This window comes from Pantherophis guttatus, chromosome 4 (genome assembly GCF_059756535.1).
Source record: "Pantherophis guttatus breed Tessera chromosome 4, ASM5975653v1, whole genome shotgun sequence".
Taxonomy (NCBI): Eukaryota; Metazoa; Chordata; class Lepidosauria; order Squamata; family Colubridae; genus Pantherophis; species Pantherophis guttatus.
This window is the reverse complement of record NC_142066.1, coordinates 14198137-14225940: the sequence shown is the minus strand read 5'-3', so window position 1 is coordinate 14225940 and position 27804 is coordinate 14198137. Positions and strand designations below refer to the sequence as shown.

General features: G+C 44.6%; 1 protein-coding gene across 28 annotated transcripts; it reads right to left on the bottom strand.

The window, feature by feature from the left end:
* Window positions 1-65: 65 nt before the first annotated feature.
* On the bottom strand, window positions 66-27421 carry HNRNPC (heterogeneous nuclear ribonucleoprotein C). Of its 28 annotated transcripts, none has more exons than XM_087893814.1 (10): window positions 27170-27344; window positions 21567-21771; window positions 21225-21250; window positions 15690-15958; window positions 6363-6477; window positions 5782-5829; window positions 2724-2884; window positions 2134-2235; window positions 599-759; window positions 66-502 (listed from the first exon to the last, which is right to left on the bottom strand). In XM_087893814.1, exons 4-10 carry the CDS (start codon window positions 15928-15930, stop codon window positions 419-421), a joined length of 912 nt encoding a protein of 303 aa, XP_087749940.1. In that variant the 5' UTR covers window positions 15931-15958; window positions 21225-21250; window positions 21567-21771; window positions 27170-27344; the 3' UTR covers window positions 66-418. The 28 variants fall into 28 exon arrangements, with proteins under 28 accessions (XP_087749940.1, XP_087749939.1, XP_087749944.1 ...); XM_087893813.1 differs by having other exon boundaries at window positions 15690-15961; window positions 27170-27338; XM_087893818.1 differs by having other exon boundaries at window positions 6402-6477; window positions 15690-15961; window positions 27170-27315.
* Window positions 27422-27804: the final 383 nt, after the last annotated feature.

The following is a 27804-nucleotide window of genomic DNA, read 5'->3' as shown; positions in this document are numbered from 1 at the left end:
TTCCCCCACCCCACCCCCCTCGGCCCAAAACGCCGTTCGCAGCAACGCACATCAAACCAGCCGTCTAAAAACAATACGTCTTTTTTTTATTGTTAAGTCAATAAAGAGGTATCAAAATTAAAAGAGGGGGAAAAAAAATTACAAGGGATGGAACTGAACTAGGAGCGGATGAAGGGAAAAGGAGGTGGAACGACGACGACGATGACGGCGACGAAGGGCGGATGCCCAAACAGAAGACACGAACATTGTAAAACACACAGGGCTGCGAAAAGGGGAGGAGGGCAGTGAGGAAGCAGCCAGCAAATGGGGTGGGGTGGTGGGTGGAGGAAGAGGGGACAGGGGGGGTGCGAGAGGCTCAATCAGAAGAACGCCATGTGGGCCAAGGAGCAGAGAGAGGGGGAGAGGTAATGTTAGGCTCTTAGGAGTCATCTTCGCCATTGGCACTGTCTCTGTCGTCTTCCCCTTCTTCGGGTTCCTTATCGTCGCCCTTGATGGACTCCAACTGGGAGAGAGAAGGGGACAGGCAGAAGAGCCGAGTTAGCAAACAGGGAGAGCCGCCATCCTCACTCGAGGCTCTCTGCTTTCTCCAGCTTCGTACCTGGTCGTCTCCCCGGTCTTCGTTGTCGTCGTCGTCGTCCAGCAGGTCCCCTTCCTCGGCCGAGTCATCTGCCCCGGCCTCGGATTCCATCTTCACATTGCTCTCTTCTTTCTTGGTTGAGCTGCTGCTTTGCTCTTCTTCCGACTTGTCGTTCTTCAGTTCTGGGAAGGGAGGAGAAGACGGGCAGGGAATCAGAACGCGGGACGGTTTGGGGATTCGCTATCGTTTGGGGCCTCTTGCCTAGCAGTGAAAACTCCAAAGTGGTGGCGGGGGGGGGGAGCTTTAACCGTTATGAAAGATGATCCCTCAATCATCCCACAAAGCAGGCCAATAGTTAGCAATATTTTTGGGAGAGAGCAGCTTCTGAAGTTCGTATCCTGCTTGAAAGGCTGCTGTAGAAAGCTTTCCCTCCATGCATGGAAGATTCTAGTGCTGCGAGTGGTGGGGTGGCCTACAGGGGGAGCTCTCGCTTCACAATCAAGGAGGCTGTGAGCTCGATCCTAGGTAGAGGCAGATATTTCTCTCTCTGGGCACAATGAGAATACATTTGCTGGGGGGAAAAAAAACTCCGCACCGGCGACAGGAAGGGGATCCGGCCAGTAAACCCTCAGCTCCATTCAGCTGCCCAGACTCCACCCCACAAGGGATTATGGGGTCATTAAAAGAGGATGATGGAAGATTCTAGTGAGGCATGTGCTCCTACAATGGAGTAAGTATATCTTGGGGGCCTGGAAGAGGTTAGCACAGTGGTTCCCAACGTCGGGCCCACGCCCTACAGGCGGTCAATTTGATTTTTAATGGGGGCCATTTGAACCTTGTTTAAACCAAGTTAATGGCTTTTTAGGCTTCCTCCGTGTGAGTAGAGTTCACTCTATATTAAGAATTATATGTCACGGGGGGGGGGGTGTATCAGGATTTTAGAGATGCTTAGGTGGGGCATGACCAAAAAAAGGCTGGGAACCATTGAGTTAGCAGGAAGGACTCTAAGGGTTACAGCATAAAAAGGCACACTGTAAAAAGAGAAGTCCACTCTGTACCTACAAGATGTCCACGGGTGGTATTCATTTTACTTTCCCTACTGGTTCGCAAATGTGAGCGCAAGCGCGCTCACTTCGCTCGCACGTGCCCCATCCACGCATGCGCCCGGCCTTCCACTCATGTGATTTGCTGGCACGCGCGCCTTCCGTGCATGCGCCCGGCCTCAAAAATGTGTCTAAATAGGATGGCAGAGCCGGAGCGGGTGGACAGGCGCACCCGCGATTTCCGCTACCGGTACGGGCGAACCGGTCTGAACCGGCTGAATACAACTTCTGAAGATGTCCCAAATTCCACCTATGGCCCAGAAAACTGGCCATTCCCGACATAAGCTTTGTCCACATTCAAATATGAAATCATGTGGCCCTCGATTTCTTTCCCCCTCCCCCCCGAAGACTGAACCCTAAACAAATGTTTCGAGCCACAGGATGCATCCCACATGGATCTCCAGGCAGTTTATCTCTCCTTTCCCTCCCCGTCTCTTCCCTCCCACTGCTTACTTTGATCCTTCTCTATCTTCTCAAGGCTTTCCAGCAGAGAATCCACTTTCTGCTTAATCTGGGTCAGTTCCTTCTTAATGGCTTGCAAGTCATCTCCTTTCACTGCAACACAGAAGGGAAGCTCAATTAACTGGAAGTTTCAGCACCGGAGTGTATTAAATAAGTATTAAAAAATACTCAAGAAAACACATAAAAATATATAAATATATATTATATATTGTATTGTATTGTATTGTATTGTATTGTATTGTATTGTATTGTATTGTATTGTATTGTATTGTATTGTATTGTATTGTATTGTATTGTACTGTATTAGATAGATAGATAGATAGATAGATAGATAGATAGATAGATAGATATAGAATGATAGATAGATAGATAGATAGATAGAATATACAAAAAAAAAATTTTTTTTTCCTCCCCACCTTCTCCTCTAAAAGCCTTCCTCCCTCTTCGAAGAGGCACTGCAGCCCAGTTGAAACAGGGAGGAGGGCACAGACTCTGGAATAACCCAATTTAAATAATACACAAAATCTCTTTTCCCCTGCCCCCATTTGCTGTAGATCCTGCTCAAGGGTTCCGACACCTACATTTCCCAGATTTGGAGGACGATCCCCGCTGCCCGCTCTTCGAGTTGAATCCGCTCTTTCCTCTGCGAGAGGTATTGCCAGAAACCCGCTGGCGTTTGGAAGGGACCACGGCCCTGGCAATGGGGGGTGGAGGGGGCACTCGTGCTTGGTAACTGTACATCCTTAGGAGAAGCGGAAAAGGAAGGGGGGGGGAAGAAAATATACTTTAGCTTCAAAACCGCTTTGCGAATCCACCGCCCGGCATCGCACTGCAAATCTCTGCTGAGGTTTCTCAAAATACCTTTCTTCTAATTAGATAAGCTAATTGAGGGCATGATGTACTCCCTTTGGAAACATGTCAGCTCTTTCGGCAACCCCCACACCTCAGAAATATATCCCTTGGCTAAAGAAGAGGGCCCAGAACTATTTTAGAATCAGAATAGAGCTGGAAGGGACCTTGGGAGGTCTTCTAGACCAATCCCCTGCTGAAAGAGGAGACCCTATATCCGTGATGGCAAACCTGTGGCAAACGGAGCCAATATCGGTGGGCACGCAAGCGCATGTGCGTGCTGGCCAGCTGATTTTTGGGCCTTCCGGGGCCACCAGAAGTCGGGAACCAGGCTATTTCCAGCCTCCAGAGGGCCTCGGGGGGGGGGGAGGCCGTTTTCGCCCTCCCCAGGCTCCAAGAAAGCCTCTGGAGACTGGGGAGGGTGAAAAACGGTCCTTCCAGTCCAACCGGCCGTCGGCAAATGGGCCGTTTCTGGCCTCCGGGGGGAGTGGGGAAGGCTGTTTTCGCCCTCCCCAGGCTCCAAGAAAGCCTCTGGAACCTGGGGAGGGCGAAAAACGGCCCTTCCAGTCCCACTGGAAGTTGGCAAATAGGCAGTTTCCCACCTCTGGGGGGGATGGAGGAGGCTGTTTTTACCCTCCCCAGGTTCCAAGAAAGCCTCTGGAGACTGGGGAGGGCGAAAAACGGTCCTTCCAGTCCCATCGGAAATCGGCAAATGGGCCGTTTCCGGCCTCCGGGGGGAGTGGGGAAGGCTGTTTTCACCCTCCCCGAACTCCAACAAAGCCTCTGGCGCCTGGGGAGGGCGAAAAATGGGCCTACTGGACCCACCGTGCCATCGTGTGCCATAAGCGGGGGGAGAGCAGAGATGTCACGTGCGCATGCGCAGGGTTCACTGAATTATGGGTGTGGGCATAACCCCCCCACACCTCCCCTGCTTTTGGCACACAACAGCAAAGAAGTTAGCCAACACTGCCCTAGTCGTTTCTTAAAAAACCTCCAGTCATGGAACTCTTCTACTTTAAACTCTGCTCTTATACCTCTTCCCTCTCTCCCAAAACAGTTGATCAAAATCTTCTCTTAAATCTTGTTAGCACAGTCAACAGCTACCCCATTTTCTTCCTAACTTTGGAGGCGACGGGATCTCAAGAGATTAATTCCCATTAATCTAAACGTTTGTGGCATGCACAGATACCTTCTACGAAGTCAGAGAAGGGCTTTTTTTTTTTAACGAAGAAAAGGGGGAGGAGAGTGTTAGGTTCCCACTCCACGAATTCAATGGAATGAATACGCTTCGGTCCCAACAATTTTACTCCCGTGTCGTTATATAAATTCGAATCCGATTCCCTGGATCTGGAGTTTTGAGCCCAAAATTTTGGGAGCCTACACGCAGACCCTCAGAAACCTTAGTTCTGTACTTCTGTTCTACAGCAACGTTTTACTGGAGGTGTGTGTGCAATGCTCCAGTAAACTTCTCTGTCTCAAACCCATCACACCCCAGAAAATTGTTTATAACGATACGAAATGGAAGTGTGCCAATGGAGACCATCTACCGACTTCAGAATTATCTACCCTAACAAATCTCTCTAGATCAGAGGTGTCAAACTCCATTTCATTGAGGGCCACATCAGGGTTGTGTTTGACGTTGGGGAGTCCAGCGGGGGGGGGAGAGGGTGGAAATGGCCAGCTTGACATCACTCGTGTCAGGAGCGCCTGTGGTGGCCCAAGCGTTGTGCCAGCGAAAATGGAGACCGGGAGGACCGCGTGCGGCCCGTCCGAGCGCCGTTTTCACTGGCAGAGGGTTGCAGGAGGCCGTCGCAGCCAAAAACAGAGCTCGGGACAGGTTTGGGGTTTGTGGTTTGTCAACATGCGGCCATCCCAAGCTCCGTTTTCGCTGGCAGAGGCACTGTAGGCTAGTCCTTTGCTGTTTGTAGGGCAGCCCCGCGGACCAGACGTAAGCACCCCGTTCTTGGGCCTTGAGTTCCGACACTCCTGCTCTAGATGTTTAAACCTAGCTGAAGATGCCAGCATTACCCCCATGCAGAGAATGAACTTCACCACTAATTTTATATCCTGCTTCAGAGCTGGGGTTCTTTCTCAACCTCTTTCCTTTGGTTGAATCTGCAGGAAATTCAGCATTGCAGGCACCTTGCTACGGGAGCATTCCATGAACCAAGCGCCTATTCCTTTGATGAAGCACCGCCTCCCATCTTCTTCCCCCCTCCCCCCGCCCTCTGCAGCTTTGGCAGTGGCTATAACATTGCCAAACCTCTGGCTCGTGCTCAGTGAGCAAACATTACACTTCTGAGAGTGAGCTATACAGTACAAACGCCCTCCAGAAATAGAGAGGACATCGTGCTGCTCTTTAGTAGAACTGTTGAAAAGAGGGTATGATTGCCAGCCAGACGAGCAATACATTTTTGGCGAAGAACTGCCATCGAGCCTTTTGAGTTGTGTGTGCCCTGAAGGCATTAATACAAGAGCTATTTTGTGGAGCTAAGCTAAGCTAAAAATCTGATTTAAGTTTTAATTAAAATTGAATTACAAGTATCTCTATTATCCTGTCATGTATTTGATAAGTATCTCTCTTTCTCTCTCAAACACATACACAATTTAGCCTGTGTAATTGGGCAACAACTTTGGGAGTTTGGTGGGGTCCACGCTGTACGCTCTGGGGAGGCGGTGAACGGAGTCCCAAGGTTTTTGTTTCCTAGGGCTGCGATCTCAGTTCAGAGCTGTGTTTTTCCACCAGAACTAAAAGCACAAAAAACGGAGCAGAGCAATTTGGCACATTACCTGTCGTAATAGTCACGCTGGAAGTCATAATCAAGGTCAAACGAAGACCTGAAAAGACAAAGCATGGAAACACACGGTCAGGTCTCAGAGAGGGTGGGGACCCTAGCCCCCCCCCCTTTCTAAAGGGCTGGGGGAATCACAAGACAATCCTTTAAACTATTAGCATGAGGAGTTCTGCTCATAGCCCAAATTAGCAAAAAAGTGAAATGGTTTAGTTACAATGCAAAGGTGAAAGCAAGCAGGGTGTCCCCCCCCAATTCCATCTCCCCACATTGCTGCTGCCCCCTCCCCCCGCTTCAAAAAGCCATCTGCTGCTTGGCACTGTGATCCCCCAGTTTCATCACCCCCAAATACATCAAAGCCACACTGCAGTATCTGACAGTCAGTGCGCACACAGACACACCCATCCACAAACACAATCGGATCTTGCATCTTGCACCCAAGCTGGGCAGACAGAGGCATTGCTCATTCCAGAGCCCATTCCCAAAAATTAAATTAGGAAATTAAAAAAAAGAAAGAGAGAGAGAGAGAGAAAGAATGAGAGAGAAAGTTAAAAATAATGTAAACGTAAGGATCCCGACCTGACTAGAGGGGACGGAGAAGGTGGTGCGGCTACTGACCCGTACATCTCTGTGGCCGATCTCTTCACCCCAGCTTTACCCCGGTTCAACTTCGGCTCCGCAGCCAGATTAATATCTGAACGAGACACAGAAGCTCCATTTGAAACCTTAGGATCTCCACAGGCTCTTGGGAGAAAATTTACAATTCTGCTGCCATAAGGGTAAGGCGACTTTTCTCACCCGTGGAGAACAAACTTTCTCAGAAGTCCCTAGTAGCTAATTGCTAAGATGTTTAAAAACATGTCCGTCAAATGTTGGAAATGCAATCAGATACTGGGCTCGTACTACCATATGCAGTGGACTTGCCCAAAGGCAAAAAAAAAAAAAAAAAAAGTGGGTTGGAGGGTGGGATGAAAATACATATATGGTTAGAGGAAATGATAAAGCAACGTAATAGATTTAATTACGTTAAATCAGTATTTTGCCAGGAAAAAAAATATAATAAAAAAGTATGCATATTTAATACCACACATTTTTGACAGCAGCTAGAATTGCATTTGCACAACACTGGAAAAATGAGGAAACTCCTTCAGGTGAAAATATAATCAAAAAAATATGAGATTGTGCGGAAATGGATAGGTTAACGCTAAGGATAAAGAAGAATATTTTTTAAATTCGGGATTTGTTTTATCAATGGTTAGATAATAAAGGGAGACATTAGAAGCTGGAAGGATATTATTATATACAAAGAAAGATTATTATTATTGTGTATATGTAAAATGACCCAGACAATACACTGTCTATTAAATACTTATATATGTTAAAGGAAAATGTATAAATACTTATATATGTTAAAGGAAAATGTATAAATATATTTTTTTTAAAAAAAATAAGTCCCTAGCTAATTGCTGAGGAATCTGGGAGATTAGGGTTACAACAATTGAAGAATGCCAGACAGGCCAAAAATATTGTTATCTACCAGCTGCCTTTACTTATAATATCTGGAAAAGGAAAGTATTACACATGTTCTGGGGTTCAACTTATGGTCAACCATTCACACAGCCTGTCAAGGCATGCCACCCCCGCCCCCCTTTCCCGGCTTCCTACCTGGGTTAGAGGAGACAACACACAGCCTTGGTCAATGGCTGGGAAATTAATTAGAGACACTCAAATCCCTTTCAACCAAGCATTGAGACGCAACCGGTTCTTTGGAATTACACGGGACACATTTATCCACCTCTCCCCCGGGGGAATTTCAAGTTAACAGCAAAACTTCATCAGTTACACTGTGCATTTGTTCTTTCTCGCGCCCACCCACACATTCGTCCGCACTTACGTGCTTGTTAACTAGGCTGCCAGGCACTAACTTAGAAGGATGGAAACTCTGAATTCAAAGGAGCCTTCAAGACTCCTTTTATGTCCCTACTTCGTTGATGCACAACACTGGCAGCTTACTCTTGCCTTAATTTGCACATCTAGTAGTGGTGATGGGATCCGAGACAGGTTTCCATGTGCTCAGGGCCCAACTTACTTTGTCTGGTGACATATTTCCCCTTTGTTTCCTTAGCTCCCCCCACCCCACAAAGGGATCTTTCAGACAGTATTCCTTGGGGGGGGGGGAGGGTTGTTTCTGTTTTTGTCTTCCCTGCTTCATCTTTAGCTATGGCAGCTTCGGACTAGTCTCACAAAAGTTCTAGGGTGGATAAAAATTGATGATTTTTAAAAATAAATAAATAAATAAATAAATAAAAACGGATTTAAAATTTTTTTTTATCCAATTTACTTTAATAAAATGCTTTTGGAGTAAAAAATCTATCAAAAGGTAGCTTTCTATTTAAAGTAACATTAATAATTTAATGTTGAAATGGAGCTTAGTTATGTAGCATGAGGCTGTTTATTCTGCAATATTGGGACTGTCGGTGAGTCCACCGCAGGGCAGAAGAGGAGGTGTGGGCCAGAGATGACAGCTGCTCTTTAAAAATCGTGATTTAAACCCAACCCTGCAAAAGTCCACACCTCTAAAGGTCTCTGCTCCACTTTTAAATAGTGCTGTTGTGGACTTTAAGGTTTAGCCCAAATCTGCCTTCCATTTGCACTGTTCTTGTGCGGAGAATTAACTGGGCTCTATCTTCTGCCTGACCACTTTTCAAAGATTGGAAGTTACACCTTTGTACTTCATGCTTCAATCCCAGTAAAACAATTCCAGCTGTTTTTAAAACATTTGCCTTTATCTAAGTGGCCATTATGTGAATATTCTTCTTGAATTGTGGAGCCTTGATCCGAAGGCAAAACTCCAAATATACTTTGTCTGGCACTGAACAGGGCAGAATTTGCATTGTTCATGATCAATGGACCAGTAATCTTCTCCTGAGGCAACCTATTTATGTTACCGTATTTTTTCGGAATAGAAGACGCACCTTTTTCCCCCCAAAGAAGAGGGTGAAAATCTGGGTGCGTCTTATACTCCGAATGTAGCCCCGCCCAGCTTCTCAAATGGAGGTTTCAGAGGCTGAAAAAAGTATCAGAAACGAAGCTTCAGAAAAGAAGCCTCCAAACAGAGCTTCAGAAAAAAAGCCTCCAAACAGAGCTTCAGAAAAGAAGCCCCCAGAGCTTCAGAAAAAAAAAGCCCCCAATCAGAGCTTCAGAACAAAAGCCTCCAAACAGAGCTTCAGAAAAAAAGCCTCCAAACAGAGTTTCAGAAAAAAAGCCCCCAAACAGAGTTTCAGAAAAGAAGCCCCAAACAGAGCTTCAGGAAAAAAAGCCTCCAAACAGAGCTTCAGAAAAAAAAAAAGCCCCCAATCAGAGCTTCAGAACAAAAGCCTCCAAACAGAGCTTCAGGAAAAAAAGCCTCCAAACAGAGCTTCAGAAAAAAAAAAAGCCCCCAATCAGAGCTTCAGAACAAAAGCCTCCAAACAGAGCTTCAGGAAAAAAAGCCTCCAAACAGAGCTTCAGAAAAAAAGCCTCCAAACAGAGTTTCAGAAAAGAAGCCCCAAACAGAGCTTCAGGAAAAAAAGCCTCCAAACAGAGCTTCAGAAAAAAAGCCTCCAAACAGAGCTTCAGAGAAAAAGCCTCCAAACAGAGCTTCAGAAAAGAAGCCCCCAAACAGAGCTTCAGAAAAAAAGCCCCCAATCAAAGCTTCAGAAAAAAAGCCTCCAAACAGAGCTTCAGAAAAGAAGCCCCCAAACAGAGCTTCAGGAAAAAAAGCCCCCAAACAGAGCTTCAGAAAAAAAGCCCCCAAACAGAGTTTCAGAAAAAAAGCCCCCAAACAGAGTTTCAGAAAAAAAGCCTCCAAACAGAGCTTCAGGAAAAAAAGCCTCCAAACAGAGCTTCAGAAAAAAAAAAAGCCCCCAATCAGAGCTTCAGAACAAAAGCCTCCAAACAGAGCTTCAGGAAAAAAAGCCTCCAAACAGAGCTTCAGAAAAAAAAAAAGCCCCCAATCAGAGCTTCAGAACAAAAGCCTCCAAACAGAGCTTCAGGAAAAAAAGCCTCCAAACAGAGCTTCAGAAAAAAAGCCTCCAAACAGAGTTTCAGAAAAGAAGCCCCAAACAGAGCTTCAGGAAAAAAAGCCTCCAAACAGAGCTTCAGAAAAAAAGCCTCCAAACAGAGCTTCAGAGAAAAAGCCTCCAAACAGAGCTTCAGAAAAGAAGCCCCCAAACAGAGCTTCAGAAAAAAAGCCCCCAATCAAAGCTTCAGAAAAAAAGCCTCCAAACAGAGCTTCAGAAAAGAAGCCCCCAAACAGAGCTTCAGGAAAAAAAGCCCCCAAACAGAGCTTCAGAAAAAAAGCCCCCAAACAGAGTTTCAGAAAAAAAGCCCCCAAACAGAGTTTCAGAAAAAAAGCCTCCAAACAGAGCTTCAGGAAAAAAAGCCTCCAAACAGAGCTTCAGAAAAAAAAAAAGCCCCCAATCAGAGCTTCAGAACAAAAGCCTCCAAACAGAGCTTCAGGAAAAAAAGCCTCCAAACAGAGCTTCAGAAAAAAAGCCTCCAAACAGAGTTTCAGAAAAGAAGCCCCAAACAGAGCTTCAGGAAAAAAAGCCTCCAAACAGAGCTTCAGAAAAAAAGCCTCCAAACAGAGCTTCAGAGAAAAAGCCTCCAAACAGAGCTTCAGAAAAGAAGCCCCCAAACAGAGCTTCAGAAAAAAAGCCCCCAATCAAAGCTTCAGAAAAAAAGCCTCCAAACAGAGCTTCAGAAAAGAAGCCCCCAAACAGAGCTTCAGGAAAAAAAGCCCCCAAACAGAGCTTCAGAAAAAAAGCCCCCAATCAGAGCTTCAGAAAAAAAGCCTCCAAACAGAGCTTCAGAAAAGAAGCCTCCAAACAGAGCTTCAGAAAAGAAGCCTCCAAACAGAGCTTCAGAAAAAAAAGCCCCCAAACAGAGCTTCAGAAAAGAAGCCCCCAATCAGAGCTTCAGAAAAAAAGCCTCCAAACAGAGCTTCAGAAAAGAAGCCTCCAAACAGAGCTTCAGAAAAGAAGCCTCCAAACAGAGCTTCAGAAAAAAAAGCCCCCAAACAGAGCTTCAGAAAAGAAGCCCCCAAACAGAGCTTCAGGAAAAAAAGCCTCCAAACAGAGCTTCAGAAAAGAAGCCCCCAAACAGAGCTTCAGAAAAAAAAAGCCCCCAAACAGAGCTTCAGAAAAAAAAGCCCCCAATCAGAGCTTCAGAAAAAAAGCCCCCAAACAGAGCTTTAGGAAAAAAAGCCCCCAATCAGAGCTTCAGAAAAAAAAGCCTCCAAACAGAGCTTCAGAAAAAAAAGCCTCCAAACAGAGCTTCAGAAAAGAAGCCCCCAAACAGAGCTTCAGAGGCTTTTTTTCTGAAGCTGTTTCGGAGGCTTTCAGAGGCAGAAAAGAAAGTTTTTTTCTGAAACAGAGTTTCAGAAGTTTCAGAGGCAGAAAAAAAAAGCAAAAAAAAAAAAAAAAAAAGCAAGGCACAGAGCTCACAACCAAGGAACCTGTTGCTAAAATTCACCTCTAGGAACAGCTGATTGGGTATATTCCAGGAGGCCGACCCACCTGCCAATTAGCTTTTTTCTTATTTTCCTCCCCAAAAACTAAGGTGCGTCTTATACTCCGGTGTGTCTTGTACTCCAAAAAATACGGTAATTTTTAAGCAACCACATTACTGTCTCATATAGTATCCAATAGATGCCTAGAACTTTCTTCCGCGTATACAATGAACTGCTCTTGCCAAATCTACATGCGATTTTGATTTTAGGGTTTCAATGCATGTCTTCAAGCATGTCCTTTTCTGAATGTAATCACATTACTCTCCGCCGTCTATCATCGGTAAATTAGATAAAGCATTGCTTTATATGAAGGGAGGACAAGAAGCAATGAATGGAAAATAAACAAAGAGAGATCCAACCTAAAACTAAGGAGAAATTTCCTGACAGTTACAACAATCAGTCAGTGGAACTGCTTGCCTCCGGAAGTTGTGGGCGCTCCAACACTGGAGATTGGATAATCGTTTGTCTGAAATTGTACAGGGTTTCCTGCCTGAGCAGGGGATTGGACTAGAAGACCTCCAAATTCCCTTCCAACTCTGCTATTGTTATCGAAAACATGTATAAAATCGTAAGAACTGGGAAAGCCTTGGAGGCCACAGATTCTAATCCGCTTAAGACTTATATACCGCTTCACAGTGCCTTACAGCCCCTCTATCAAGCGGTTTAGAGTCAGCATATTGCCCCCAACCATCTGGGTCCTTATTTTATCGCCCTCGGAAAGATGGAAGGCCGAGTTAACCTTGAGCTGATCAGAATCGAACTCCTGGCAGCGAGCAGTGAGTTGGCCTGCAATACTGCCTTCTAAACACTGCGCTACCACGGCTCATCTAAGTCAGAGCTGTCAAACTCTCGGCCCATGGGTGTCACATGCTGGCCATGCCCATGCCCGATTTAGCAAAGGGAAAAAAAGTCCCGATACATCGCGTGACACCGGGAGTTTGACACCCATGGATCTAAGTAGTCTGGCATAGGATGGCCCAACCTTTCTTGGTTTTTTTGACATCTAATGAACAAAGTAGAGAGCCTAACATCTTCCTGGGTAAACACAGCAGCATGCCTGCAAGCATCTCCTTACATGTTGTTACAACACTCCTTACAACGCTCAGTTAATATCCTTGGCACATTGCTTTAAACTGTTCTGACCTAGGCTTCCTTAGAAAGTAAACAGCACAAACGTAGTCCCGGCAAACCACTTTAATTCAAACGGCTGTGAATTATTGCTATTCCCAGTCCGAAAGGCTTCAGTCTATCAGGGGAGTGTTTACAAACACCCACCTTATCTCCCTTGGAATGCTGCCAGAGAATTAATTGCCAAACGCAGGGCAAGGCCAAACTTAGCACAGAGCCAAATGGAGCTTTCCCACGAGCTTTTACCGACCAGATGAACTAATTGCTTCCTGCAAAAGCTCACATCCCGATCGCTTCTCTTTTATGTCTTATGGGAGGGACCAATCATCTCCAAGCCTTACTCCCAAGTCGACCCTGTTTTCTTAATTGTTCCTGTCTTCTGGCAGCTCTGCGGATAGGCACACTGGGAACAGGCTCACGCTGTTCTTCTGCCTCGCTGATGTCAGACTCCGGAGCCCCCAGAGGCAGCAAAGAACTACCAGATGGCCCTGGCTCCCTCTCTGCCTCCGATTCGGAGCCCTCATCCGAGCCTTCCCCAGACTCCAGGACTGGCCCACGTTCCCCCACAACCTCCTCACTGTCCAAATTTTCAGCCACAACATAAACGGGAGCGGCGAGGAAGAAAGAGAATTCCCCTATCACAGAGGTGAAACCACCTGAAGTTCTACAGGGCTGCCATCCAAAAGCAGTCATGGAAAGCAGAAACAAATACAGGAAGCCCTCCGACTTACAACAGTTCATTTAGGGACCGTTCAACAGTTGCCACGGCACTGGGGGGGGGGAAAAAGTGACTTATGACCGTTCGTCACACTTACAACCGTTGCGGCATTCCCCCCCGGGGGGGGGTGTCACATGATCAAAATTCAGGCGCTTGGCCACAGACTCCCTATTTATGACAGTTGCGGTGTCTCGGGGTCATCCAATTGCGACCTCCTGACAAGCAAAAGTCAAGGAGGCAGCCGGATTCATTCAACAACCATGTTACTTAATTTAACAGCTGCAGCGCTTCACTGAACAACTTAACGGTTAAAAACAGATGGCAAGGAAGGAAGGTTGTAAAAGGGGGGGAGCAAAACGCGCTTAACAAACGTCTCGCTTAACGACGGGTGGTTTTTGGCTTCCTTGTGGTCGCTAGGTCGAGGACTAACTGTACTTTCTCGCAAGCTGTGGCACGCCATTATAAAAAGTCAGGGCAGTCTGGGGCTAGAAGAGCTGCCTTACTTAGCAGCAGGAGGATCCAAACTGCGTAAGCGTGCTAATCAAACACAAACATTTCAGGAGGCTCAAGTTACCTAGAAAACGCCCTTCTTCGCTTTTGTTGCCGAAGAAAACCTACTATCGCCTTTCATAAACAACCCGCTAAGTGGGAGGCGAGAGAATAAGCTTAAAAAAAAAAAATCTTCCTAGAGGGGTGGGTGGGTTGGGATACTGAGTGGGGAAAACATCAGCAATTTTGTCTTCTGCTGGTGGGGGGGGGGGGAAGAGAAATGTTGCCTTCGGAAAAGAAAGGAAAAATTCTCTCCACCAAGACTTGAGCATGTCTGAACTAGAGTACCCGTTCTTTTTTTTTTTTTTTTGCATCTTGACATTAACAGGCAGGTCCCAATGAGTGTTGAAAATGGGGAAGGGAGCTTCTGTTGAAAGGGGAAACCTTGAGTTTCTTCTTGGCTTCCAATTATTATTATTATCATTATTATTATCATCATTATTATTATCAATAATAATAATAATAATAATAATAATAATAATAATAATAATAATAATAATATGTCAAGCAGGACAGGCTGGATGATCTGAAAACCCTCCCGGAGCTACTCATTCTTGTGACATTTATTTTCAGAGCTGTAAATAGGCAGGAGAGGAATGCATCTGCGTTCTGGTTGGTCAGGAGATTTTAGTAATTCGGGTTCAGGCAAAGTCCACCACTCTTAAGCTTGTCTCAGTGAAGCCAACAAGCTTATATACCCTTTTTTTAAAAAAAAAAAAATACATATACGTGTGTGCTTTTCTCTAGTCTAGTAAATATCAAGTAGAACATTGCACGTTCTTTAAATTTACCCTCCTGTTCTCGGGTTGCAGAAAGCTCCTAGATCAAGGCAAAGACAGGCCAAGAATATTTCCATTTCGATAAAAGAGTTCTACATCATGAAATCTGCTTTCTGTGACTGCTTGTCAACCCGATCAGGTAGATCGGATCAGAAATCTACTCTGTAGGAAGGTTGAAACTACTTCCCTCCCCAATATATTTGATTTAGTTTAGTTTATTATTATTGCACCTCGTACAATGAAATTAAATGCCATCCTTCAGTGTACATCATACGTAAGAAAACTATAAAAATAGAACAAAAAACACACATCCTTCACATTCTATACAACTGAATTGGAAACCCGATACTGCATTGATATTAAACTATACAGTAGAATTCAATATAGTGACTGCTCTGAGATAGAAGCTGTTTTTCAGCCTATTTGTCCTTGTTTTTATTGTCTTGTACCTGTCTGCCAGATGGTAATAGTTCAAAAAAAAAAATGATGCCCAGGATGAGATGGATCTTGAAGAATGTTTTGAACTTTCTTAAGGCAGCGGGAACTATAAAGCTCTTCCAAAGAGGGGAGAGGGCAACCAGTGATCCTCTGGGCAATGACGTTGATTCTCTGGAGCGCTGTCCTATCTGCCACTGTGCAATTGGCAAACCATACACAGGTGCAGTAAGTTAAAACACTCTCTATGTTGCAGAGACAGAAGGTCACCAGCAATTTTTCATTCAGTTGTTGTTTCCTGAGAAGTCTCAGGTAGTATAATCTCTGCTGGGCCTTTTTGGCCAGCGCTGCAATGTGAGCGCCCCAGGCCGGGTCCTCTTTTATGATAACACCCAGAAACTTAAAACTGGCCACTTGCTCCACTCGGTCTCCATTGATAACCAAGGGCTGGATGTCTGAGCTATTCCTTTTGTAGTCCACTTATTAACTGCTTCCACCTTCCTTTCACTCTCTGTTTTCTATTCCTACAATAACAGAAATCTCTTAACACACACACATACACAAAAAGGCTGTAACATGTATGTTGTTCACACAGGGAACTGCTGGGGTTCTGTTAGCAGACCCCGGGTTGAGCAAGGCAAAAAGGGAAAACAAGCCGAAATTCTTCTCTGCTAGAAGAACCACGCCGGCTATTTCATTGGGATGATGGAAACCAGAAGGGCCAACCCTGGAAGTCGCCTACTTACCAAGGACCTGGCCTGCTATCATCCTGCCATCCTCTCCCGCTACTGCAGAGCGGGCGTTGCGCTCGTTCACATACTGCACAAACGCAAAGCCCTTGTGCACGGAGCAACCCACAATCTTGCCGTACTTGGAAAAGATGGCTTCCACGTCGGATTTCTTGACCACGAGGGTATTGAGGTTTCCGATGAAGACGCGGGAATTGAGGGAACGGGGATCTGTCTTGTTGGTGACGTTGCTGGCCATAGCTCACCCACGCAGCAGAAAGGCTAACCTGCTGCCAAGGCCAGGGAAAGGGAGAAAAAGATGGGTCAGCGAAAGAAAAAGCGGTCAGATGTCATAGCTTTTTTACACAATATATAACCAACTGCAAAGAAAAACACAAACGCACACATTTCGGTGGCATCACCTGCCAGGTAGCACTTTCTCAGAAAGAAAAGCTACCAGCGTGTGGCATGCTGGGAAATCTCAGGTGCATCCTTCCTAGGGATAAGATACAGCAGTTTTGGCACACACACAAAAAATGTCAACGACGCTAGGAAAAAAAAAACTTTCCTGAAAAGCAAAAATTAAAGAGAAAGAAAAGGGAGGTATTTTGAACCATTAGCCTACCATAGTCCACTATCTCAAGAAAAAAAAAAAAGCTGTACGAGGATTGAATATATGAAAATGGTTTTGTCTAATGGATGCAATGGCCTTCAGCACAAGTCAACTCAAGCTGCTTCCATTTCCATTTTTCCCCCCCAGCATCGAGCATCTTCTGAACAGTGTCACCGTGACTCCTACCTTGTTCCAAGCGGCATTCTCTGGAAAAGGCAATCTACCATTTCAATACACGCTCTGGTCAGTACAAGCGGGGGCGTAGATAAGACAAATGCAGGAAGCCTAGCAGGCTTCAGTTCAGAGGCAATTAATAAAGGTTCTCTAATTATCAAGGGGCAATCTTCCCCGATTTCTTTTTTAAAACTGAGATGGATCTATAAATAAAGGGCGCCTAACGTTTTCAGGATCCTGCACGTTCTAACCTCCATCTTCAATGTAAGGACATTCTGCCAGGAATTTGTAAGAGTTAAAGAGTGCAATCCAAATCCAAATTAGGGAAGATTTACATGAAGGAATTAAATTTGCCACAAGTCTCTGTCCACAGATTTAGGCTGTGTGTTAGAAGGGCACCGCACTCGTATACGGTGCTTTGTACATGGCCATGCGCACCGTGTCTTTCTAGTAGCATTCTGAAAGCTTCTCCTGGTTACGTGCAGGAGCCGTGAAGGTCAGAAAAAGGGAGCGGCCTCTTCTAAGGAGCTGCTGACAAGACTGTGCAGAGATCCAAAGCACCTTCTTGTTTTGGATTCAAATACCTCTACGTCCCTTTTACGCATCAAAGTATTTTATATGATTTTAGGAAGCCACCCGAGCAAACGAATAGCTTTTATCACTGCTGGAACTTCACTCATGTGCAAACTCTCAAGGGAGGCCTATCTAGTTAAGTCTAATTTTGGTAAGGGCCTGGAGTAGCATTTTCTTTATCCGTATCCTGTACTCACTTTTCCCCCTCAGGCTGCTTACAGGACAGGAATTGACAATAAAATGCAAAGGCGGCATCTGTTTGCCAACAGTCCAAAGGGCAGGAGACAAAAGTGGAGGATGGAAGATTTGGCTTTGGTTGCTGAAGGCTCCAAACTGTTTCTTGCAAGCAAGTTCCCAGAAAGCTGCTTGTTTGTCTCTGCCAATCCCAACTCTTCAGTCCCAGCTAATGAGCACACAGCTATCTAGCCAGATGGGAGTGGACAGATGCAGGTTTAATGCACGTGTGTACACACGTGAACTAAGAGCATCAAGGACAAGTGAAACAAGATTAAAAGTAGGAATGACTTTCACTGTCAGAATTGAACTGAACTCTGTGGCTACTCCATTTGACTAAGGTTCTTTTCTCTTTGCTGCCTGATACCGACTTATCCCTAAAATACTGAACCACAGCTTTGATTTTACCTATATGTAGACAGGATTAAATAAATCCACTTAAGGTTCTCTCCTCCACTCCGTATCTCATGCGCTTCAAAGAAACTAAATTTTATTTCCTCTAATGAAGAGCAAAGCAAAAGCTTTGTTTGAAATAGGTTGTTTGCTTCACTGCTCCTCCCTTCTTCTGTTAAAAAAAAAAAACCACCTTATTTCTGTTCAGTTTCCGCACAAGCACAGGTGGAATGTTATTTTCATTTCTGCCTGAATTCCAACCCAGGTAGGAAAGGGAAACCCACCTCTTCTTTTAAAAGCAATTTTAGCTAAATCAGCCTGGCAAAAATCTGTTAAGATGAATTAAAATCCTAGCCAGCCTCAAGTGGCGGGAACTGTTTCTTTACTGGAAAGTCTTTTCACAATATTTATTTGTGGGGTCTACAACCTCTTACTTTTTCTCTAGGACTTCAAGGAGACCTAGGTAGTAGAGTTCCATCTTCAAGTTTTGCTGAAAATCGTAAAGTAGATCAGACTTAGGGAGAGTGACTACTTCACAGATGTCCAGTGGCTGATGTGGACTCTCTATACCCTTGATGGCGAACCTGTGGCACGCGGAGCCATATCTGTGGGCATGCGAGCATTGCCCTAGTTTAGCTCCAGCATGCATGTGCGCGCCAGCCACCTGATTTTTGGGCCTTCCGGGCCTACCGGAAGTCAGGGAAAAGGCTGCTTCTGGCCTCTGGAGAGACTCCGGTGGGGTGGGGAAGGCTGTTTTCGCCCTCCCCAGGTGCCAAGAAAGCCTCTGGAGCCTTAGGAGAGCGAAAAAGAGGCCTACCAGGCCCACTGTGCCATCATGTGCCAAAAGTGGGGGGAGTGGAGGGGGGGGTCGCATGTGCATGTGTGGTGGGAGCGGGGCACATTGAATTATGGGTGTGGGCACACCTGTACACGATCCCCCCGCACGACCCCTGCTTTTGGCACAAAAAAGTTAGCCATCACTGCTCTATACACAAGAGACAAGAAATTCTGCTCAAGGAGCGAAACATTTTGAATGGGGGGAAAAAATAACATAAAAATAACATGCCAAATGTGCCCATTTGTTAATATGTTCAATCAGAATCTGCCTTCCTACAATTTAAATCAGAGGTCCCCAAACTTGGCAGTTTTAAGACTTGTGGACTTCAACTCCCAGAATTCTCCAGCCAGCATAGCATAGCTGGCTGGAGAATTTTGGGAGTTGAAGTCCACAAGTCTTAAAGCTGCTAAGTTTGAAGACCTCTGGTTTAAATCCTTTAATTTAAATCCTACATTCTTTGCTGATATAGGCCTTCTGTTGAACTTCCCATGCGTTAGATCTCGTCAAAACTAAACAATCCTATTTCCTGCAGCCCCTCTTCACAAAAATACAGAGCAAATGAGCTTGGCCATTAAGCAAAATTGTTAAGTTGCTGGTCACTGTAACTCTGATTGGTCCAAGGAAGTAATAATCCTTCAACTATTATAAAACCGAACCCATGAAAACGGTATCAGAAGCGAAACGTTTTGCAGAGGTATCACACAATTTGTTATCAAGTAGCCCTTATGCTAAAAAGCTTCTACCACTGATCAGTGAAGATGGAGAAATATATAGCTCAATTTAGCAATAATCTACCTTTTCTTCTTCCCATAATGTTCTATTGTTAGATTATAACATTTTAAGATGTCTTTCCCCTAGGAAGGGACAAACATTAACTGACCCACTTTTTGTGACCATTCAGAGCGTCCCATGGAGTTCCTACAAAATGTTGATCTTCTACATCAGGGTTCTCCAAACTTGGCAACGTTAAGACTTGTGGACTTCAACTCCCAGAATTCACTAGCCAGCACGGCTGGCTGACGAATTCTGGAAGTTGAAGTCCACAAGTTTTAATGCTGCTAAGTTTGGAATCCCCTGTATTACATTATAGACTTCCTGCATTCTGAAGTTTCTAGAGTAGCAAGTCTATCACGTTTCTCAACAGTATTTTGGTTAACGTTACATTTGTTGTTTATTACACCACTTCCCAAACTGAGTGCCTGAATTGTCTCTATATTTCTTTCCCTTTGTTTAGCTTTTATGTATATTACAGCGGACAATTACTGCATTTTGTGATATTTGCAAAGCATTTAGAAAACCCTGAGGGACTGCAGTTGCATTATTTTATAACTATGTGCTCTGAAATTCCAAGAAAAAAAACTTTTATTACATGTATCCTACACAATTCTGAATTTGGACGACTACTTTTTTAAAAAAAAAAACCAGATGATTGTTTAACCCAGTATTGGAGTCCATTGCAGCTCCACTAGTTTTCAATATATTTTGCCATTTCCCCAAGATCCATCATCAGCTGTTGAGTTCTGTCCCCTTTTATGACCTTTGTGCCACAGCTGCTAAGCGAACCACTGCAGCCGTTTAAGCGAATTGTGCAGTCATGACGTGAATCTGGTATTCCCCCCACTGACTTTGCTTATCGGAAGCTGGTTGCGCAGGTCACAAACGGGGAAACCGCCTGACCTCAGGACACACTGCAACTGTCACAAATACATGCCAGTTGCCAAGAGCCTGAATTTTGATCATGTGGCCATAGACATGCTGCAATGGTTGTTAAGTGTGAAAAACGGTTGCAAACCACATTTTTTTCCCCCAGTACCGTTGTAACTTTGAACGGCCACTAAACAGATACTTGTAAGTCCAAGTCTACCTGTATGCAGTTCCATAACACTCCCGAAAAGGACATTTTACTTATTTGTGATGCCAGAGTTTGAACAGTGCCCTCAGATATGCTATACAGGTGCATACACTTTAAGCAAGACCTTTAAGAGGGGATGGCCTGGAATTCAGCCAATGCAGCCCCTTACCATCAGCCAAGATGGGTATGCCCCTGCTCCATGCAAGGCTCCGCTGGTAGCTGCCTCTGTTACTCCAGACTGGGCATCCATGACGGCGCTTGTAGGGGGGGACGGGACGGTGCAGAGGAAAAGACCAGGATGGGAACTGAGAGGGCATGAAGGGGCGGAGTGGGGTCTCTGACCGGGGAAGAGGCTGTCACTGCTAGAGAGTGATCAGCCCTACAGACACAGTGCAGCAACAATTGAAAAATCGAATAGAAATAAAATATTTAAAAATGAAAAATAAAAATAAAAAAAAGCGTAGGAACTTCCTGAGTTGTTCAAATAAGTTCTGGAGAGGTATCAGGTTCTGTTCTTGGCAGCCAGGCGATCAGTGAGGGAGGGGAAAAAAAAAAGAGTTACATGTGATCAATCCACTTTCTTTTTTTAAAAAAAATCGTGTTTTAAAAACCTGGTTTGTGTGTTTTTTTCCCCCCCAAGGGGTTATATAAAAGCCCAGAGTCAGTTAGGATCATTCAGAAAAACTCCATTTTCATCTGGTTAAAAATCAGCAGTCATTTTTTTTTTTAAATCATCACCATCAGCAACACATCATCATAGTCACAGTCACCACCATTATTGCAGCAATAATATCAATAAAGTAACTAGCAACAACGATAAAAAGGAAATCAGTGGAAAGGCAGGAAAAAAAATGGAAAAAAATTGGAATAACTTACTGTAGCTGAAGATCAAAAAAATCTCGCTGTAAAAAAACAAAAATAAAAATAGCCCAGATTAGAAAAACGGGAGGTGTAAAAAGGTCAAAGTCAATAACGATTTTTTTTCTTTTTTCTGTCCTTTTTTTCCCCCCCTTTCAAGCTCTCATTCCAGCCACGGTTACGGCAAAACCTGGCAGAGGAGAGAGCGTTCCTGGCAGAAAATAATCCAAGCCCTTTTGAACACCATTTCATTCTAAAAACGGCCTAAGAAAGGCCAGCTCACAACGAGGCTAAAAGGTTCTTCCTCTAACCCAGCTGCTGCAGGGAAAAAAAAAAGGTGATTTTTTCCCCCAAAATTACATTTTTCAATCCAGCTTTTTTTTTTTTTGCTTGATTTGCAAGGCAACACTGGGCCACGAAGGCACCGTTTTATTAAAACAACTTGTACTGAGACAGTGGGAGAGGGTGTGCGTGTAGTGGGGTGGGTAGGGGTTTTTAAAAAAAATAAAATAAAAACAAGCTGAGCTCCAGTGAAGGAAGGGTTGGGGGTTTTCTCCTTGCTGCCCTGTGAAAGGAGAAGGGACAGGATGAGTCAAGGGTACCCCAGAAACTTTGCCCACATCTCCCAGTTTTCCCCCCCACCCACACCCCCGAGAACACCAGCTTCCGGTTCCCATGTGGCTACTCCAATCTCACAGCAGCCACTCAGGTGTGATTAAGGTGCCACCTTAATCTTGCCACGTCTGTTTGTTGCCAACGAGTCGTGCTGGACGACTTCAAAGTCACCTGCAAACTTGTGATAGGTAGCTCATACAGATCTCTAAAGCAAAGAGGAGGAAAACTGAGCACGTGCACACGCCATACACACACACACACACACACACACACACAGAAAAGGATCAAAGGAAAAGAAACAAGGTCTATACAAAAAGTGCACGCGCTATGTTCTCGTTACAGTGGTAAAAGTCCTGGCAAGAGAAATTTCTAGAATTTAGATATCACCCACATCCCCATTTATTTACCTTTCCGCTCACCAACCGCTCAAATGCCAGGTAACTGGGACAAAGAAGTCACCCACCTATTTTCACATTTTACCTACTGAAATTACCGTTACAAACATGAAGCCTGCTAATTAATTCGTAATCCGAGGATTCACGTAAAACCGATGTAAAAACTGCCTGCTTTTGCCCATGCGTTCGCTAATTGACTGCGCAGGTCGTTAAGTGCACATGAAGTATCTCAGGGTGGGGGAGACCATGGGGGCCTAGTGATGGAACAGGCCATCTGCTTAAGATCACCCAAGGTCTCTCCTGACCCATTGAGATACCTCATCCTCCCCACAATTGTTTGCCCACCCACCCCGTCCTGCCACACCGGGCCACTTACCTTGCAAAGATCTAGCGAGCCCGTCTCCTCTCCAGCCTCTCTTGCCGCGGAAGATCGCGGCGCCCGGAAGCTTCCGGTCTCCACGCGCAAGGTTTGCAAGTCAATGGGACGCTTTTGAGGAGGCCCAATTTCACTCCCTCAAAGTGTCTTGAAGGCTTGCGAAATGTTTTGCACGGAGACTGGAAGCTTTTGGGAAGGGGAGGGTATTTCGTGATCTCGCGGTCTGAAGTCGGGCGAAATCACAGCCCCCCAAAAGCTTCCAGTCTCTGTGCAAAAGGTTTGCAAGCCGATCAGATGCTGGAAACAAAATCGTCCCGCTCTCAAAGAAACCGATACCCTGCAAGGTGAGTCTGATGCGGCAGGATGGGAGAAGGGAAGCAATTGTGGAGACCCGGGGGGGGGGGGGGGGAATAGAGTTGCGGTGCCTCTGCAGTCGTTCATAACGGTGAACGACTGCCGTGGTGCTGTAATATTGGTAATTTTGGGACTGTGTTGCAAACACTTGGGGGGGTTATCACGTAACTTCGAACGGTCACTAAGTGAACTGTTGTTGTAACTCAGGGATTATACCTGTATTAATTTCACTTTTTCTGGACATCTCCTCAGTGCTGTTTTCTCTGGGGGAGAAACAGCCTGCCTTTCCCAAATGCAGCAAAGGTGCAAGCTTTAAGAAGCCATTTTGGAATTTATCAGAGAAAAACAAGAGTAATGTGTAAGTAAAGCTAAGTCTCTACTCAGATGCTCAGAAAAAGCTTTTCCAGATCAGCTTACATAAGTTGTTCAGCAATTCAAGCTGCGTGTGGCAGTGGAAGCTTTCCTGACTGTTGGGACAGGTAAGTGTTGGTAACAGAAAGCTAGGCAAAAAAAAAAAAAGTTTAAAAATTGCAAAAGGGTGTGTAGGTAGTCCCTGACTTACAAGCTTGTTCAAAGTTACATCATTGAAAAAAGTGACTTAGAACCAATTTTCATATATGCAACCGTTTCAGCATCCTCATGATCATGTGATCAAAATTCAAGACGCTTGGCAACTGGTTCATATTTATGACGTGGGGTCACGTAATCCCAGTTTGAGACCTTCTGACAAGAAAAATCAATGAGGAAGCCAGATTCACTTACCAACCATGTCTAACTTAACTGCAGTGATTCACTTAACAAATGTCTCACTTAGTAACATTAAATTTGGGGCTTAACTGTGGTTGTACCTGTATTGGTGGATGGTCAAAGAGCAGATATTTTACTTAGGATTGCCTAGTTGTGGATTTAAATCCTGGCCTAGAGCAAATCCTTGCCATAACAACTCACTCACTGCAGTATAATAAGAATATTGGAAAAGTTCATCATTTCCCTGTGTCTGTATGTAATGTGTAACTTATAACTGGTGAATCTGTGCCTTTTTCATGCTGAGGATTACATATGGTGCTATGATGAGATTATGAACTATAAGTGGTCCTCAATTTACGACCACAGATGACCCCATTGCTAAGCAAGGCACTTAAGTGAACTTTGCCTCATTTTACGGTTTTTCTTGTGGCAGTTAAGTGAATCACTGCAGTTCTCAAGTTAATTTTAACCCAGTTTAAAGTGGGTTGACATTGCTTTGTGAGAAGTTCACAAAAGGGGATCACACGATGGACACCGCATCCACCCTAAACACATGCTAGTTGACAAGTGTCCGAATTTTGACTGTGTGACCATGAAAATGCTGCAAGGGTCAGGTGAAAAATGATCGTAAGACATTTTCACTGCCGTTGCAACTTCAAACGGCTTTACGTCAAGGATTATCTGTCCTGTGTATCCAGAGTGTTCTTAAGTTCTACCTTCTATGTTACAACTTCAATAACTGGATTGGTAGCAAAGTAACCTCAGGCTCTGTTAACATATGCAGAATTCTTGCATCTGGCCAATCTACAACCGCACTGTTTGAAAAGTGTCATGATTGGCATGGCTTCCTTGCCAAGATGCCGTCTTGTTACGAAACAAGAAAAAAAAAAGGCATTGTGGCTTTCAGCGTGAGACTAATCCATCAGCCTTACGATAAAAAATGCTTTTCAAACTTTCGTTTTTCATACCAGGGACTGCAAGCAAAGCGAAGAGACTTCCTCCTAAATCTGACGCTGCTGCGAGCTCACACAAGTTTAAAACATTAAGCACAAGTTCAACGAAGAAATGCATTACGAGTTGCATCATTTTTGTTGGCAAATACAGCACAGTACCTTTCTATCAAATAACCGAGTTAATTCAGAAACTTGCCTTTGCGCTAAAAATATAAAGCAGGCCCTTCTGAAGTTTGTGTCACTTACAGAAATCAGCACAAATAAAACTATCTCACATTTTTTAAAAATATACAAAGAAGTATTTTTGTGTCAGTCTTTTGTGGGAGCAAATTCATACTGAATGCAACTGCATTTGTTTACACTTAAGGAATACATTTCTATTACAAAAAATGCTATCTATTTGTTTCAAAACGAACATGCATCCCCGAAGTGCCAAATCCTTAAAATATCTATTGTAGTAATACGTGAAATAGTACCTATGTTTATTGCTCCAACGTAAATGTACATCAGATAGCTGCCCAACATATAGTGTGCCAATTCTGATCCTTTTAGGCATTTTACCATCCACAATTCAACCTCCCTAGTATTGTGTTTGTTTTTTTTTAAATCTGCCAAAAATCACAATCTGATCGTGGTAAGTGTGCGATATACTGTGCAAATTCCTGCTCTTAGGCGTTTTACCATCCACAATTCAGCCTCCCTAGCCTCTAAAGAGTGTGTGTTTAAAAAAAAAAATCTGTCAAGAAAAAAATCACAATCTGATCATGGCACGTGTGCGATATAGTGTGCAAAATTCTGATGCTTTTAGGCGTTTTTTTTACCATCCGCGTGGTAAAAATCTTCATATCACGCCTTACGAAGAAATATCTAGGTTTTTTTAAAAAAAACAAATGGAGCAACCCATCAGCCACTACCTTCCCTTCCAAGGTGCTGTTTTTTTTAAAGTCAGTTTTGGCTACCTTCCTTCTAAGGTGGTGTTGTTTTTTTTAAAAAAAGTCAGTTTTGGCTACCTTCCTTCTAAGGTTTTTTTTTTTTTTAAAGTCAGTTTTGGCTACCTTCCTTCTAAGGTGGTGTTGTTTTTTTTAAAAAAAGTCAGTTTTGGCTACCTTCCTTCTAAGTTTTTTTTTTTAAAGTCAGTTTTGGTTACCTTCCTTCTAAGGTGGTGTGTTTTTTTTTTTTTAAAGAAGTCAGTTTTGGCTACCTTCCTTCTAAGTTTTTTTTTTTTTTTAAAGTCAGTTTTGGCTACCTTCCTTCTAAGTTTTTTTTTTTTTTAAGTCAATTTTGGCTACCTTCCTTCTAAGGCTTTTTTTTTTTAATCAGTTTTGGCTACCTTCCTTCTAAGGTGGTGTGTTTTTTTTTAAAAGAAGTCAGTTTTGGCTACCTTCCTTCTAAGTTTTTTTTTTTTTAAGTCAATTTTGGCTACCTTCCTTCTAAGGTGTTTTTTTTTTTTAAAGTCAGTTTTGGCTACCTTCCTTCCAAGGTGGTGGTGTTGTTGTTTTTTTAAAAAGTCAGTTTTGGCTACCTTCTAAGTTTTTTTTTTTTTAAGTCAATTTTGGCTACCTTCCTTCTAAGGTGTTTTTTTTTTTAAAGTCAGTTTTGGCTACCTTCCTTCCAAGGTGGTGGTGGTGTTTTTTTAAAAAAAGTCAGTTTTGGCTACCTTCCTTCTAAGTTTTTTTTTTTTTTAAAGTCAGTTTTGGCTACCTTCCTTCTAAGGTGATGTTTTTTTTTTTTAAAAAGTCAGTTTTGGCTACCTTCCGTCTAAGTTTTTTTTTTAAAAGTCAGTTTTACAGCCCTGGGATCTCCTGGTGGTCTCCCATCCACTGACTGGATTTGTCAGTTCTTAGCTATCCGAGATCCGGGTTTTGCTGCGTGCCGCCCTTGCTGAGGGCATTTGGCCTCTTGTCTTCCTGGCCTGCCAATCCGGATTAGACGAATGAGATCCGACCCTGAACGGGCCCAAATAAAGGTCAGGCAGGCCCCATCCAAGCATGCGTTTTCCCTCGCCTTAAGCCCCGCAGCCATACCTGCGAATGGGACCTGCGCGCGCACCTCCACACGCTTTTTTTTTTTTTTAACATACGTTCAGGCGGCTACCAAGGCACACAATTATCACTTCGCGCACGTTGAGTTGTTTCTTACAACCCCATCAACGCCTAACGTACCACAAACACACACACACACATACATACATACACAGACAGACGCACGTTTTCCTCTCTTTCGCAGAACGGAAGAACCACCATTAAAGCAAGTCTTCCTTCCACCCACCCACCCCTTTATGCCCAGCATAATGGTCTCTCCCAAATAAGCCATCGGCTTGGATGACACCAATGGAGGGGGGGGGAAGGAGGTGCGAGTCTACAAAGACCGCCGCGGAGACCGAAACCTGAAGGGCCGTGGGCAATACCATTATGCAAACTCCCCTCCCCCCCCCCCCACACACACACAAGCGGGAGGGGAAAAAAAAAAGAACCGTCGCCACTCTTTTTCCCTCAGGCGTTTTTCTTCAGGCAACGAACTCACCGGGAGGCCCCAGATCCAGCACGCCGCCGCTTTGCTTATCTAAATGTCTAATTTTGTGTAACCGTACACCGCTTCTCCCTCTCTTTTTTTTCCACAGCTACGCTCGCCTCATTCGCGCTCCGACCGCCTCACAAAATGGCGCCCCAGCTGCCCTCTGCGCCGCGCAGCCGGGTTTGGTAGAGCTCCGCCCACTCTTTTTTCACGCTCTCTGAGGTAAGTGTCTTCTTACCCCGAGCGCGGTCATTGGACATCAATCAAGCGCGAAGCCAATCAAGCGCACGGGGAGGATGGGCTGGGAGGGGACGACGAACGAAGCAAGCTGGTTCGATAAATCCGAGGGGAGGGCAAAGGAAAGAGGCGTGGCTCCAAGGCAGGATAGGCTATATGTGCTGTCACTCAGCATGGCGTGGCTATTGTTCGCGGTGAGATTAGACCACGGGACTATCATATCAACTGTTTCCCTCAGCTGCAGTCTTTTCCCTCGTCGGCCGTTCATTTTGGTCCCACCCATATCCAAGGCTAGCTCCGTCTATGGCTAGAACTCCCTTCAATCATTTTAACTACATTGTCATAGGCTGCTATCGAACTACCAATAATATCAAAGGGGTCTCTACATTAAAAGAGGGGATGAATTG

Coding starts and splice junctions, on each gene's coding strand:
- HNRNPC (XM_087893808.1), bottom strand. CDS start 15,930: ATGGCCAGCAACGTCACCAACAAGACAGATCCCCGTTCCCTCAATTCC. Junction 6,478..15,689: donor GATAGCAGGCCAGGTCCTTG/GTAAGTAGGCGA, acceptor TGTCTCGTTCAG/ATATTAATCTGGCTGCGGAG. Junction 2,236..2,723: donor GTCCTCCAAATCTGGGAAAT/GTAGGTGTCGGA, acceptor TCTGTGTTGCAG/TGAAAGGAGATGACTTGCAA.